This window comes from Aptenodytes patagonicus, chromosome 12 (assembly GCF_965638725.1).
Source record: "Aptenodytes patagonicus chromosome 12, bAptPat1.pri.cur, whole genome shotgun sequence".
Classification (NCBI taxonomy): Eukaryota; Metazoa; Chordata; class Aves; order Sphenisciformes; family Spheniscidae; genus Aptenodytes; species Aptenodytes patagonicus.
The window spans coordinates 7,489,917-7,505,893 of NC_134960.1; the positions used below are offsets into that span (position 1 = coordinate 7,489,917).

The 15,977-nt window shown below is 46.4% G+C and overlaps 1 protein-coding gene across 2 annotated transcripts in view; it reads right to left on the reverse strand.

Moving 5' to 3' along the window:
- Window positions 1-12,922: 12,922 nt before the first annotated feature.
- GLRA1 (glycine receptor alpha 1) overlaps window positions 12,923-15,977 on the reverse strand; it is a 39,789-nt gene continuing 36,734 nt past the window's right edge. The window contains exon 9 of one of the 2 annotated variants that reach the window (XM_076349827.1): window positions 12,923-13,266. In XM_076349827.1, the coding sequence (XP_076205942.1) occupies window positions 12,952-13,266 (315 nt within the window). In that variant the 3' untranslated portion in view covers window positions 12,923-12,951. The remainder of the gene's footprint in view (window positions 13,267-15,977) is intronic. The other variant, XM_076349828.1, reaches the window with a different exon arrangement.

Sequence of the window (15,977 nt, forward strand, 5' to 3'; positions counted from 1 at the left end):
TCTCTTGGAGGGACATCATCTTTTTGAACAAAATGTGTTTTTTTAATTGTTTCTCTTTCTTTAAACACTGCTGCCTGGGGCTACGAGCACATGGCACACTAGCAGTTTCCCGAAGTTGTGAATGCTTTAGCAGGAAGTAATTATCTCGGTGATTATTTCATTTCCCAGCAGTACCATTCTTACCCTGGCTGGTAACTTGAAAAACTGCTCTCCTAAGATCTTGATAATCTTGTTTGCATGTTGTGTGGAAGATGGGGTTTGTTAATTGCTTATCTGGTTATGAGACATGAAACAATTGAGTAAAATGCTTTCAAACTCCACCATTCCTTAAAGACGGCAGATTTTAGAGTAATGGTGTGTTCTCAGGATAGATTTGAAGGGCAGGATGTTGCCCTTCTATTTTCTGTTACAAAATGCCACTTGCAAGCCAAGTGGGATCTGCTGTTCCACTGATGATATTTTAAACTTGACAAAGCACCTGGCAGTGGAAGGAAAAATACTTTATCATGTCCATCTTTGAGATTCAGTGTGAGTGGCAGTCCTTTAACATTCTGAAATGTCATTTTGGGTGTCTGTACCAAGGTCAGTTCATCTACCGGAGAATTTTAAGGCTGTGTATAAATAATGCCATGTTGTAGCTTGCAAAATGGTATATGAAATGCTTTTTTTTTTTTTATATATGGACCCTAGGCCCAAACAGCTAAGCTCCTTGCCGGAACCTGTTCTGGCTTGCATGAGAATTTAAGGCATAGTTTGGCTCTATGGAGCGTGCTGCTGTCCGTTTGTGTCTGATTTTTTTTAAAATCCGGGGTATTGTAAAGACAACACAAACAGAACTTTCTGTTTGGGTACCTCTCATTGCTGCGCGAAAGACCAGAGCAACTTAGAGATGTTTTATACAGACTAGAGATGTGATGCGTCCCTCTTGATCACACTTGTGGAAAACTTGCTTCTGCTGCCTGGACTTGATCTTGAATCCTGGGAAAGGAAGGCTAACTGTGTGAGCCTTGCAGGAGTCTGGAACAATAAGGAGCAGTTCAGAAGTCTGAATGCTATGGCGCTCTCCATGCTACAAGGCTGATATTGCTGCTGTTGTAGGAATTCCTTTGTGGGGTGGAGCTTGGGAGGTCACAGATGGGAGAGATTATTCTTCAGAATAAAAGGCTTAACAGTAAAACTGATCTTTTTGCCTTTTTTTCCTGAAATGTTACGTTAGCACAAATGTACGAGCAGCGTGGGCTGCAGCATGGAACCTTGGCGCTAAAAATCCATGGAGAGAATTTCAGAAAAATCTTTATTTTTTTATTGGAATCAGCATGAATGTATGATTCAATAAATATATTTATATACATATAACAGCAGAAACTTTACATTCCATCTTCAAACTGCTGAAATAGAACTTCTGTTTTAAAATTTTTTACAAGCCAGAAAAATAATCTGCCACTGTTTCTGTGTGGTCATGCAAACTGTGTAAGTTTTTCATCGTAATGTAAAAATGCTGCTTTTAAGGAAGCAGTTGCTTTGCACTCTGACCAATGTAGCAAAATATCCTTAAATGGAGTGTAAGGCCATACCAATTTTGTGTACGTATATATTTATATATAATAAATTCATATAGAAAAGACAGGGAGGTTGCTTTTTAAGGTGGGTAGGGAGAAGACATGTAAGTACTTCATGATTAAGGTAGTTTATTCTTTTTGAAGAATTTTAGGTCCTAAGTTTTAAGTACGGGTACCACACTTTATAGTCTGTATTTCTCTAGTCCCTCCACTGTTCCTGAGGGGAGAGTAGCATGAAAATTAGTAAGCATTGACTTTTTCCATTATTTTCTTTCAGACTTGTGTTGTTAATGAACCCAGTAGAGGTACTCAGAGAGCACTTCACTCTTCCTTCTTACCTTAACTCCAGTGACTAATTCTTACCTGTGAATACTTTTATGATTAACTCCTGTGAGATGCTGATATTTTAGCACCCACCTTGCAAGGAAGAAAACGAAAACAGCTGAATATGAACTATTTCAATGCCTGTTTTAAAGCAGCTTATTTGAAGTTAAAGGGAGATGAGTTTTGTCCTCTTAACAGCAGCTGCCTCTTTTTTCCTATGCTTAAGAGTTGATTAAACTGGGGCAGCTTTAATGCCGCTGCTTCCTTCTGAGGTCTCAATAAGATTGAAAAGAAAATGCTCTGGCCTTGTTGCCAGTCCTCTCCTGATTAAGAACAGGTGTGAGAAAATAGCTGTATCCAGATTTATTTTTTTAACAAGCACACAAAAAAAATATTGCAGAAGTATTTCAAATCTGGATTTAGTATTTACAAAAGAGCATTGATAAATGGGCTCTGATGGATGGGCATGTCAAGAGTGGTCTTGTCTTGCCCCTTTGCGGGAGGGTCTGTCCCACAGCTGAGGTCTTGATCTGTGTTGACAAACCCTGTGGTTTTACCCTGAGCTCCACTAGAGAGTGGAGGGTGACTGATACTGCCCTCTCCGTGGGGGACAGTGACTTCTGGCAGAGGGATGGGGCAGCCGGTAACATCTTGCACCGCGGCTGCTAAACTCAGCCCAGCTCATTTGTCAGAGCCCTTGGCTCCCTGGTATAAACAGTATCAAGGCGCTGTTGTATTTTGGAACAAATGAGCTTTAGTAAGTCAAGCTCTGGAAACAAAGATTTTCTTCATACAAATGGCTTGCAGATGGGAGAGATACAGAAAATAGGACAAAACAATGCCACTACTTAATAGGCTTTTCTCAAAAGTTTTGGGGAGGTGTTCTTCCTAGATACCAGATTTTTGGGGGTTTGACCAGTGAGTTGGATACTTCTGCGAAACTGAGACAATGTTTATCAAGGACACAAGGAAAACATTCTCTCTAGGTGCTGAACTGTCCCCACTTCTATTTATTTCGTATGTTTTCAATTAGAAAGTGTTCCTGCTGTGCGTGTGTGCCTGTATCTCCCCTCCAAAGTAAGACCAAATGTGCAATGGTTGTCCTGAACAGAAATATCTTAAGTATTTTTATTGTTCTAAAGATAAATTCATTTACAAAACAATGTAAATGGGTGTGCGTTTATAGTTGGAAGGGAGAAATTCCTGGGTCCTCCCCTCCTTTTTTATATCACTTACATGTAAGTTTTTCATTACTCCTCATCTCAGTTTTAATATAATAAGCATGATATGCTGTACACTGTGGTGGAATGTGAGTAGACAACACAGTCCATAAAATGTCACTGTCCACAACGATGTTATGCCTGCTTATGGCTGTTTTTTCAATCTCAGGTGGGTGGTTACAAACAGCTGCTTGGGACAGGCTTGTGCATCTTCAGGATTCAAAGGCTGCTTCCAGAATGGTGTTGACCGATGCTGCAGGGGTGGTAAACTGCAACGGAATGCACTGTGACCTTCGCATGTCAGGCCATTTTCGGGTGAAGTCCTTAGTGTGTTGCTTCATCTTTGCATCTCTATAGATCTCTTAATTCACTGAAGTTTTACGGTATCTCAAACGCATGTGTGAATGGCTTTTAGCGCAATTGCCTTTTGTTTCAGTTCTTTTGAAACAGACATCTCTTTCCTGCAGCTCAGCAAGTCCGTGAAAGAAGAGGCGAGCTCTGGCCGTGATTAATGCTGTCAGTATGTCATGGCCAGACTTGGGAACCACACAAACTTATCTTTTTGCATATGAATTCCATTTCACAGTAGGCTTGAGATGCTCCAGGCGGTGCATTTTTAGGATAATTAATTCCACATGCATGTGGTGAGTTAAGTCACTTGGCCTTTGTGCCTTAAAGTCTGTGTCTGTCACCTCATATGCCTCTGGAGTTGGCCTGTGTCTCCTGATCTACCGCACCAGTCACAGGGAGTGCAGTGCTGACTGTACAGTGAGATGCTCTGACGTTGCAGTGAGCAGCAAGATGGAGCTCAAAGGCAGAGTTCAAGCACAACAGATTGCTCTTCCCAGCGAGGGGAAGGTGGATTACATACCTGTCTCAAATTCTCGCATAACATCACTGTTTGGATATTAATGTTTATTTCCCCAAAATTCCAATTTGGATACTCACAAAGCTGACAGATCCCCAGATTAACCTGCTGCCTTGACCTGATTTAAGGAGGGATGTATCAATCATGGTTTTGAAATGCATGTGTCTTTCAACTGCCCTGTCAAGTTTAGTAACCCTGCTCAGTGCTGGAGGACTGTGAAGGGGGCATCAGCCTGGGGGTGGAGGTGCTGTTTTTACAGTTCTGCACTTTGAGTAGGTTAACTTAGGGATTTGTCAGCTTGGTCCATGTTGCTTCTGAGCTTATTTTCCCTGCTTGCTTCTGATCTAACCCTGGAATTGGAAGAATGCAAGTGTTTTGGACAGAAACATAAGCAGGTTTGGGAAGAGGGGGACAGAAAGGAAACAGCACAAGTTCAGTGTAGGCAAAGGCAGAGCAGAGTGTTTCAAAGCCCTTGTTCGGTTGTTTCCCCAGCCTAGGCAAGCATAAGGTAAAGGAACTTGTGCTCCCTTCTGCTAAGATTTTGTTGGGTCAGCCTCTAGCTGAGCATTTCTTGTAGAGCGGAGCTCTACTGCTGTGACCAATAGCACTGGCCATGGTTACTTAAACAAAATGGTGAGGAGAGAATATAACAATAGCTTAATTCATTAGTGGTGTGGTGTTTTTTTTTTTTACTGATAAAAAGTGGGATTGACAGCAAGTGGAGGCATGCACCTGATCAAGGACTTGCCAGGATTGTTCATTATACTCCTGCCTGTGAAGGATGTACCGGTGTCCCCCACCTTAGTGCGCAGTTGTTCAGCGAGAAGCATTTCCAGCACCATTTTTGTTACAGAGGCTGCCCCTTCTCCACGTCCTCTATTCACTGGTTTCTCGAGCTTTGTTTTTAGAGGTGACACTGCCCATGCTTGAGAAGTCAAGCCTCATGAATTCTCTTTCCAGTGCCTCAAAGAACAAGCAGCAGTATTTAAAGCCTCAGCTCCCAGGAGGACCACATGGACTGGGGTTGCAATTGTGACTGCACTTAACTACAGTGAGGACTAAGTACTACAAGCTCCTGTGCTCTTCCTTTTTCATCTCTGATCCCCACCCTCACTCTACTCTTGGGTAGGGAGCTGAACTTTTAGAGGGCTCCTTTACTTCTAATGCTGCAGCCTCAGAGGAGCAGAGCTGGCCTAGAAGCTGTGGTCACAACAGTTGTGTCCATCTGTGGCACATCACAAGCTCCAGAGCTGGCCCTGCTCCTCAAGGGCTCGTGTGTTGGTTCTCTAGCCCAACACAAGCAACCGTGATGAGGATACTTTTAAAAACGTGCAAGTGCATATCCAGGAGAGGTGGCTAAGGCACCGCCCTTGGCACGATCTGTTCAATATTGCATAGTTTTTAGTTCAATAAAGGTCAGTGTTTGGGGATTAGGTGTCAAGCAAGAAACACTGAAGCCCAAGCTCCCATTCTGCTATTGTTGGAAGCCATAGCCTGTTGATTTCTGCAGGGCTATGACAGCAATTCTGGTTTAAGCAACACTACTATCGGGCCTCCACTATAATTGTGACTGTGAGGGTGTCTTCACTGCAAGGTTGATTCAGGCTTGAACCTTGAGCTGTAATTTAGTGCCCAAATTCTGTGGTGTGCTCAACCCAGGCCGGCTGGCTCAGCTGGTCTGCAGCCTAAAGTTTGATTTATGTTTTTGTCAGACAAGTAACCCAGCAGTGCCCCAGTATCACCAAGGGCCTAAATAAGGCAGAGGTCCTCCCACTGGGGAAGGTGAGCTACCTGGCAGCTCCAGGCCAGCTCTACCTGTCCCTGCTTGTGCCAAGCTTGACTCATCTGCCATAGCAATGACACACTTGCAGCTCTGAGCTAGAGCATGTAGTTAATGACGGTACCTTGTGCCCCAGCCAGGCTCAGCCAAGTTCCCTGGGGAGGTGAAGAGGGTGTCCTTGTTTGGCTTAAGCTACTTGGGCAATTCAAGTTGCAAATCTATAAATAAAAGCTAATTTCAAGCCAGACTGACGACTTATTTATAGTGGTATCATCCTATGCCCAGGAAAAGATGGATGATTTTATACTGGAAGTGCCAACATACTTGAACCTCAGGCTGGGAACAGGTAGTAGGGTTTTGTATCCTCTCTCCTTGCTGAGAGCTACCGCTGTTGGGAAGCTGCTGAGGTCCCTCTCCCTTGTGCTTTTTGTGGCTGGCTTCTTACCATGGGTAGGAGTAGTGCCAGTACTAAGCACAGCCTGCAAGCCCCAGCAGTGATGCTTTGAGTGCTGATGGGATTGTTAAGCCAACGTGAAGCCATCCCTGCCTTACCCCAAAGCGGCAGCATCCCCTTGTGCTGAATCTGTTCCCTGTGCATGCGCTCTCCCTGTGCACGGCCTGGGTCAAACCTTGGCTAACCCATCTCCAGCACTGCTGGGAGCCGATCCTATCCCAGGATGGGCTTCAGCACTCTGTCTGTAATAGACCCAGGAGCAGGAATACCACAAACATAAGACTCCCTTACAATTTCTACTTGGAAGCCTGGCAGTAAAGTGCATGACGACTGCAACTTAGGTTTGCTAGACTTGATGGTTATGATTACTTAATACAATCTCGTAATTCCTGCTGCCAGCTTTGACTCTTGCATCATACCTGTTAGCACTGTCTGCCTTGAATGCCAGGAGAAGACAGTGATGTGGCATGCAAACAAACCTCTCCTATTGCTTTTCCTTTTCTCTCCCCTTCTCTTCCAGTCTATGCCAGGAACCTCATTTGACAATTTAACCAGTAATTTCCTCTGCTAGGTGCTGAAATCATCTCTCTCTACAGCCTGCTGTGTGGTTTGTGTCCTTTACCATGTTACAGTACCAGGAGCTTTGGTCCTTTGCTGGCAGCATGACGCTGGGACAACATGATAGGGTGAGTGAGGGTAGAGATGAGCCAGGAAAGCTGCAGACGCTACAAATGCAAAGCTCAGCCTTCCTGTGCACGGTACGCCTGCTGCAAAGGAGATCACAGGTTGCGATTCCTCACCTGGCTCAGCCTGTGCTTCCTATTACCAAGCTAACTCCAGTATCTCCAGTCCAGGCTGTGCCCTTCAATGTTCCCTCAGTGTGGGATCACCTGAGGGCATCACCCAAGGGCTGCTCATCCCAGCAGTTCTCAGAGGAGAATGACTCACCTAGTACAAGCACCGTCGTCTCCCCATCAGCTGCAGGCAGAGCCTGGAGTAGCTCCGAGCAGATGCCCTGTGCAAAACGTGCAACAGCTCCTTACATGTTGCCTGGTTCACAACCGCTTATTTCTTCTGGGGGCCCTCTGCTACACACCACGGTATAAGGAGACAGGGAATATAAGAACCTGATTTCCAATGAACAGCTGCTATATAGCTGGATCATTGAAAAACATGGAGCCTTACAGTGATAATAGCCAGAAAGTCTGCCTTCTCTCTGACTTACGCTGCTTTGCTTTCACACAGAGCATGGCCAAAAAAGACCTTGTTGGCTACCCTCGCGTTCCCCAGGAGTCCTTTTCATGCATGTTTTGCTATGAGAGCGCTTCCCTGGTAACTGTTACCCTGCCTGCTTAGGAGGAATGGTTTTATTCACATATTTTGCCCTGTATTTCCAAAGACACCTATCTGTGCCAGGCCCTTCAAAGGTTGCAGAGCTGAGGAACTTAGCCTCATAGAAATGAAGGTTCAGGTGGTGAAAGAAGGGAGATGAACACAGAAAAATGTGATATACTTGAATGAAGTAAGAGACTTGTGTAGATTCATTTGAGCAAGAGAGATGTGCAACTGCCCTTAAGAAATAATTGTTAAGGAGAAGGAGATGAGGGGATGGGAAGACTTAAAGGACCTGAAGTAATTTTGAAGATGCTAAAATTAATGAATATTAGCTTCTGCTTTGGTGCTCATCCTAGCACCCTGAAGAACAATCAAGTATCTCAATTTTCTATTTAAATAGTATACTGTCTCCATACAAATGATGGAAGTCTATTGAAGCAGGAGCAGCACAAGATACCCCTTACATCTCCCTTTGAGAAGAAGACAGAAGAGTGTCAGGTGTTTTCTAGCAGGGAAGGGATCAGATACTTCTTTCAGTGACCTGAGCTCTGTGGGATGCTCCAGCAGGGCAGGACCTGCTGCTTGCAGCTACTCAGACAGGAGATGCACAATGTCCACCTGGCAGGCAGTGACCCCAGACCTGCAGCCGCGCTGGTAGGATTGGGTTTTGAGGGAGAAGGGGTCCGTATTACGTTATCCACTGCTGCCGATAGCAAGGTTTTGGAGTAAGGAATGGGGTATTGAAAGAGATTGTCTGTCTTTGGCACAGGGTAAGAACTATGTTTTATTAAGGAATGGTAGTACAGTACAAAAATATGATTGTATAAAATCTGTGAAAACTATGGTACCATTTAAAATAGCCTTTTCTCCTTTCATATGCTCCTTTCTTTTTAAAAAATATATATTGTAAATACTTCTAATATTTTTTTCTCACCAGCATTAGGAAACCAAGCAACATCTTCAAATTGCAGTCAAGATAAAGGACAACCAATAGTGTAATTTGAATTGTCTTGGATTTGCCTTAAAATTAAAGATCTTCAGAAGAGGCAGAAGAAAAAAAAAAACCTTCCAGAAAAGTCTGGGGAAAACAAACAAAAATGTTTCTGTTCACAGGACGTGATAATATTCAGCATTTGAAATTGATGCTTTCAGGAATGAAGTCCCCCAGCCCTGACCAGCAAAGGCTTCTAGGACAGGAGGAATGAGGGCACTACCAGACCCGTGAAGCGAATGACCCTGCCCATGTGTTTAAAGGCAAGCTGGTGCTTTGCCAGGGTCAAGGCTAAGCCTTGCAGTCTGTAGCAGACCATGTGCTTGCTGGTCTGTCCTGGACCCTCTTCAACACCTCTCTCAGATTTCCATGGTACTGGGATCCCAGATGGAAAGCCGCTTTAATTGGGAATTAAAGTGGGAAAAACTCATTTACCTGACCAAAAAATAGTAAGTTTATCCTACTATTTTTTTTTCCTTTTCCACAGTTATATTTATATATAAGGAAAAATAATTCCTGCTCATGAAGTGATACATTTCCAGCAACATCTGGAAATAATATTGTTTGGGATAAAGCTCTGTTTTTCCAAAGAGTCCAAGTGAATTAGGACCCTATTTTCTCTCTTTACTGCCAGACCGACTGCTGTCTATTTATTCAGTATTCAGAGGTTTTGCTTCCGAGCCTCATTCTTAACAAGAGCTAACAATTACCGAGTTAAATTCCATCGATATGCCTGGAAGCTACCCTGCAATATCAAATCCTGTACATTCTTGCTAATAAATATAATTGCTGGCACTATTAAAGCAGCGTACTTTGAAGATGAGATAGGTTATCAAAGCAAGTTCTGTTGCAATACAGAGACTAAACGCAGCCTAGTACAGATGGAGAAAAATGTTTGATTTTGAAAACTGCACAGTCTGGCCAGGGGCTCCTAGGACAGTCTAAGGTCTCGTCTACGTGGTAGAACTGACTGGCAGGACATCTGTGGGACAGCTATCTCAGCACTGTCAGACCTTTGCCGAGACCCCAGCACGTTTCATGTTGGGATGTGAGTGCTGCTCGCTGTCACTGTGCAGGCAGCCCTGGGGCTGGAAAATGGCCCGAATGGAAACTGGCTGCTTAATGAAGAGAAAATAACACTGCTTATGGTGAGCATCAAACGTGCCTAGTGGTTGGCAGAGTCGAACTGGATGCAAAGGCAGGCTGGTAAGTGTGTAATTCTTATTTCAGTCTCTAAACTCCCATGAGCTCCACTAGCAACTGAAGTGCTTCTGTATGAGCAGGAAACGCGAGCATCTTTCTGATGATTTCTATTCCCTAATTTGCCTCCCTCTGGCCTTACTCAGTGCCAAGATGTGACACTGGAGCTCTAGTGAAGCAGTAACTGTGAGCTTATCTGCAGCTCCAAACAGTAGGTCTAGGATGAACATGGGATTCCTCTTCAGTCTCGAGGCCCTTCTCTAAGCTGGAACAGAATGAAGTGAGGTGGGAATATATTCCTTCTCCTTGCTCTGGTCTTGCCCTGGGGCTGTAGGATCAAAATTCACTTGGGTGGGAGGACGGTGCATGGGATTTTTTAGCAACCTACAGGCAACCCCTTAGAGCAGCTCCAGTTAGGAAGGAAACCCACAGCCCTGCAGCTGGCTGTGCCCTGGTGAGCCATCCCAGGTAGCCTGGGGAGACTGAGAAGTTGTGTGAACCACGACCAAATTGCCCGACTCCTAAGTGCAAGGTCTGGGCATCGAGGCAGGACCTTTTTTGCCCAAATGGCAGCGATTTGCGGTTGCTCCCCTGCTTGAGCAAGGGGTGTGGGCTGCCAAGCCTCTGCCCTGCTGCCGGGCAGGGAGGGGAATTCCCTGGATTTGCTCTTTCATCTCAGACAAGGACACGCCGTTTAAAGCAATCGTACAACCCACAGTTGGCACGACTGGCCGTTGGGCATGCAGGGGGAGTTCAATAATTCAGCAAGCAAAACCAGAGCCAGCAGCAGATTTGGGCTCCAGCCAAGGCTCGGAAAGTTGTCCTAGCACCAACTAACGGTTCTGCTTGACAGCTTGAGATCTCCCTCCTTGGGAAAGCACTGTCTGCCAGGGGAAGGAGAAATCCTCAGCCCACAGGTTTTCTGCTGCTCCAATAGAGGGAAGGGGGGAAGGGGCTGATGTACTGGTTCACACTGGTATAGCATGACCTTTCCCTATCTCAGCAGTGCAAAGGGAGTCAGAAAACTACCTGGCCTTTGCCAAACCATTAGGAAATATTGCCATTTGCCCTAGTCCACACAGTGACCATCATGGTTTTTTTTTCTTTTTTCTCCATTTTTTTCCCTTGTTGTCCTTATCCTTTGTTTCTTTCTTTCTTTTTTTTTCTTTTTTTTTTTTTTTTAAAATAAAGTGTATTTAGTGCTGGTGAAAGGTGCTGAATTGGCAACCCCGGTTATGGGTGTCCCTCTGCCCAGCCCAGGAGAGCCCTGATGCTTTCTCTGGGCTTCCTCCTCTTGGCACCGACCCTGTGCTAGGACAGCTTGCAGGTCCCTGTGCTCCACTGCCCTCTCCCATAGCTGCTTCTTGCTGCACTGGCTGCGACACCCGTGGCTGAGCGTAGGCTCCTACCTCCCATCCCAGGCTTGGATGCTGCTGACCTGGGCCAGACTGGACCTGACAGTGCCGGGGGGCACTTTGCTGTGAGCTGTTCCAGCTGCTCTGGGGGATGCAGTTTCTGCAAGCGGGAACCTGTCTGTTCCCGGAGCAAGCATCATATCTGTGGCCCAGGTCAGCTGTGGTCCCGTCCCGAGCAGGAGACGGGGGTGAGGGAGGGAGAGTGGAAGCACCCCTTGGGTGCCACTTGTCTCTCTGCCTTCATTTAATGCCTAATCCAGACCTGACCCCAAGTGCTTCAGTGCAGACTGATTGTCTCTTCCTTCATGCTCTCTTTTACCCGCCTCGCTAAAGTGCAAACGGACAAGACTGAATCACCCTGGGTGCTGCAGCCTGGCTCATGCAGAGGGTCCCAGAGAGGCAAGTGGGACATCAAGCCCTTGACTTGCCTGTACCAGCCCCGAGCCAGGCTTTCAGGTAACACCCTGGAGGCATTTGGTGTGTGTCCCCCCACCCCACCCGCCAACGCCAACCTGTGCTATACTTGGCCAAAGGGAAACCCCTTTGCTCACTCATTCCCACCTCCCTCCCCCCCCCCTTCCCTATCCCCACCAAACTGTGCCAGCCTCCCCTGGGACTCTGCTGGGCAGCAGAGAGGGGCAAAGCAGCCTGCTCCATCTTCCCATCCGCGTTAAAGCTAAATGCAGCACCAAAATAGATACAAAAATAGAGTTTTGGGTCCATCGGCCCAGCTTCGCTATTAATATTACTGCTATGAAATGTCTGAAAATAAGAGCCGCTCTCTCTGTACACACCTTCCCCCCCCCCCCCCTTACTGACAATATTGCCGTTCGCCCGGTCCTGTCGCGAAAAGGCATGGATATGCCTGTTTTCTCTATATTTTAAATATAATTTCTACTTTAACTCATCCAAAGCTTCCATCCCCCCCATTGTAAGGAAACATGGCAGAAAGTGGTTTGGAAAAGAAAAAAATCCTTCATCATTTCTAGTGTTCTGAATACTATTTCTGACTCCTGGGACTTGAATCCTGCCAGGTCATTTAAAAGGACAGAAGGTACCTGCGATTTCTGATGAAGGCCCTGATGTCCTTCTCGGGTTTCCCATTGGATGCTCTCTGATGGGGATGAGAGAGATAATGTGTTTGCTTTCCTCTATCCAAAAGTCACAAAATGTTTGATCGGCAAACCCGTGACTAAAAAAAGTAAATATATAAAATAAACAACAACCCGCAGCCTCTTTCTTAAGTTTCCCTGTCTATCCAGTTTTCAAAGTGCAAAATCTAGAGAAGCATAGAATGATTTTCTTGGGTTTTTTTTCCTTTTGTTAGGGCTTTTTTTCCCCACGTGCTTGACTGGTATGGCCTTTCTATAGCAAAAGTCAGATAAAGCGTAATTGCAGTCATTTCTGCACATGGAATTATGAATCATTCCAGTGACTTGAGAATCTAAGCTGTTAATAGGCTAAAAAAAGGATTTTTTTTGTTTAACTTTTTTTGATTGTTTTCTTTTTGCATTATAATTAAGCATGAATATATATTAATATATTACACTGCTTGGATTGCAGCTGGAGCAATCCAAACCTTCCTATGCCGTAAAACTAACCCCCACCCTGCACTCCCCAGATGGAGAGCTTTTTTCTCCTCCCTGTGCCGGTTATCCTCAGTTCACATGATTAAAAGTCCCTCCCAGCCCCCCTCCCCTTTTTTTTTTAGTAGATATTGCCACATTCTTAAATTCATGCATTGCTGCATTGCTATTGCACATATATAAAGGATTGCTCGCTCCCTCCCAGCTGCTCCCCTTCCCTCACTGGTTGTGCACATCCTCTCTGCGGACGATCTTGTAGATGATCCAGTAGAAAATGTTGAAGATGAGGAACGCCATGGGGAAGCCGATACGTGAGATCTTGTCGATCTTCTTGGCTCGCTGAATGAAGAGCTTTCGCATCTCCTCAGGGGAGCGGGACGGTGGGGGGACCGGGTTGGCTGTGTTGTTGTTGTTGGCGCCCTTGACGGAGATGCCATCCTTGGCTTGTAGGCAAGCTGGTCCCATCCCGTAGGCAGTGAAGTTGAACCTGCCTTCACCAGCTTCGTCCTCCTGAAACAGATTCAGCATGGGACTCTACTTAAAATGAGATATAGACAGTGCACCCTCGCTATAAGGCTCTCCACTGACAGCTTCCTGCTCTGCAAGGGAAAGACATCTCCGTCGTGCCCCAACCACAGCGCCCTTGGACAAACCCTCTGCTCTTGGGAGATCAGCCTTATAGAGGGGTGCCAGCTGTGTGATGCACAGATGCAAATCAGGGGATCCAGGCACCCCATGGAGAACAGGACTGACTTCCACCCCACTGGTGTCTTTGACATACTTGAACGGTTTGTGGTACTGTGTTCATTTTTCCAATTGCATCCCCTGTTTTGCTTCTGCCTCTCCCTCCCCCCCCCGGTCCTATCGGCACCTTCTTTGCTTTGCCTGTGCTGTATCAGCTCGCCCAGAAGGAGTGGGCTCCATGTAACTCAGGTAGTCGAAGCCACAGCGCGAGACTTCCTACAGAGTTACATGGATGCGCAGGCGCTGAGACCTGTCCAGGAAAAGACCTCTGCAGGCAGCGTGCAACCAGCCCTCAGCTCGCCTGCCCACAGAACCCCCCGAGCCCCACAGCCCCTCCCCACAAGCCATCTTTTAGGTGAGGAACAGAAGTGCTCTTCTGCGGGTCAACGGTAAGACATGGCTGCTTGTGCGAATTCCAATTATTGAGAAAGAAAAATAATTTATTTTCCAGTCTAAAGGCAAATGCTATTGCTGTTTTTTTGGTGGAGGCCTTGCAGGCTTCTCAGAACAATTTAGCCCTATTTTATTGAACACGGGGATGTAATCACAGGAAAAAACAAGTTTGCCAAAGTAATTCAACCAGTGAGTTGCAGAGGCAGGGTCAGAAACCCGCCTCTTGACTGCAGGTCACCGAGGCTAATTGTTAGACCAATGGCACTAGTTATCTGTCATGGAGGCTGATTCACGCTGTGTCCACCAACGCTGACCTGTGTCCCCCAACACTGACCTACCGGCCCCCTCCCTCGTAGCCCACCTGCCTGATGTGCCCTGCTGCCCCTTCCTCTCTTCTTTGCAGAATGCCTTTTCTGGATGGCCCCTGTATCGAGCAGGTAGCTGCATGGGATGGAGGCACTGTGCCGGGGGTCTGGGGTGGAGGTGCGGAAGGAAGAGCACGCTGGCGTATCTGAGCAAAGCGAAACAACCCAAATAAAATCAAGCCTTCTTTGTTTTGTTTTTTTTTTTTTTTGGGAGAGGGTGGCAAGCTGGTGAGTTGTGTGACCTAACAGCAGGCTTATTTGTTTCAGAGTCCTGGCTGAGACAAATTTGCCGTCCTTTGGCTAGTTCTTCCCTGCTCTGGTTGTGTCCCCTTGGTACATCGCTGGTCCCTGGCATCTGATACTTGACAATCCTTAAATGTCTTTGCTGCCTAACAGTGCCTCTGTGAGGAGGCCATGCTCTGGTTGGGGAAACTGAGGCACCAAAAATTAGGACCCAGCTGCTCTCAGGGCTGGGTGAGTCCAGGTGCTGAACATCTAGTAAGAGACACTTTGTGAGCACTAGGGGTCAAGGTTCACAGAAACTCTTCTCTCGGCTCTCTTGGAGAGAATTTTTCAGTTAAAAGGTTGATTTTCTGATGATAGGTGATGCAGGAGTTCTACTTTTTTGGCGGCCAGAACCTGCAATACAGATGAGGCACTGGCAATGAGGGCGGATGGGGACCTGGCGGGGTACGGGCAGCAGGGGCCAATTCCGACCCTCCTGCTGCGCTGCCGGCTCCTGCCAGCGCCTGCCAGGCTGTGCCGGGGGCTGCGCCTGGGGTGGCAGTGGGCACCAGCATCCCTTGGCTCTGGCACATCGGGGAGAGTTTTGCAAAGGTTCACTCTCACCCCTAACTTGTCCCCCTTTCCTTAACTGGGCTCCTTCGTGCAGCTAATAACGTGTGCATGGGCTGCAAAGGCCTGGCTTTCTGAGATGCTCAGAGCTTATAGACCTTTTCATCACGTCTGTACTATGGGGGTTGAGGTAAAACTGCCTCTGCTCTTCTCTGGTTGTAGAAACACATGTGCACTGACACATCTCTGGTTTAGCCTAAATCACTCAATTCCCTAATTTACTGGATTTCTTTTCTCTCCTCATTACCGAGCGGCCACTGGCTGTTTTCTGTGGCTGATTTGTTTTGTGTGAGTGCCGTACCCAGGATAGAGAAGCTAATGGTGCCTTTTTCAAGGTGCCATATCAAAGGAGAAGGGCAAAGGCATCACCAGCCACACTGGGCTGGCCTCCCTGGGCTGGGTCTCCAAATACACTCCAAGTGGGTCTGATGATGGTGTCGTATTAACCAGACTGGTCCATGCCTCGAAGGGATAGTAACTCTCCCTAGTCATCATGGTCCCTACATCTCCCCGTGCCAGGACCTGTCTGCCTCAGTAAATACAGACCGAGTAATGGGTTCAGAGAGAGTTGTCTAGATGATCTTTCTAGACTAGTCCTCCCGCTTCTTCCAGAGGGAAGGAGGTAAGAGGTGGCTCAGAAATGGAAAGGGTCAATTGAAACCTGGCAACAAATATTTATTGATTTGATTTTTATTTTTTAGAGAGGAAGAAAGACTCTTAATGATGAGAACAAGCTAGTACCTTGCATCTAACTCTGAGGAAAGTAAGAAACAGATTTGTCTGGATTCACTTGTATTAGTACCAGACCGTGGCACGTTGTCCGGCGCATTGAGCTGTGAAGAATGGCTAGTAGGTTTTGATTTGGGCAGACCTAATAAATGTGGGCAT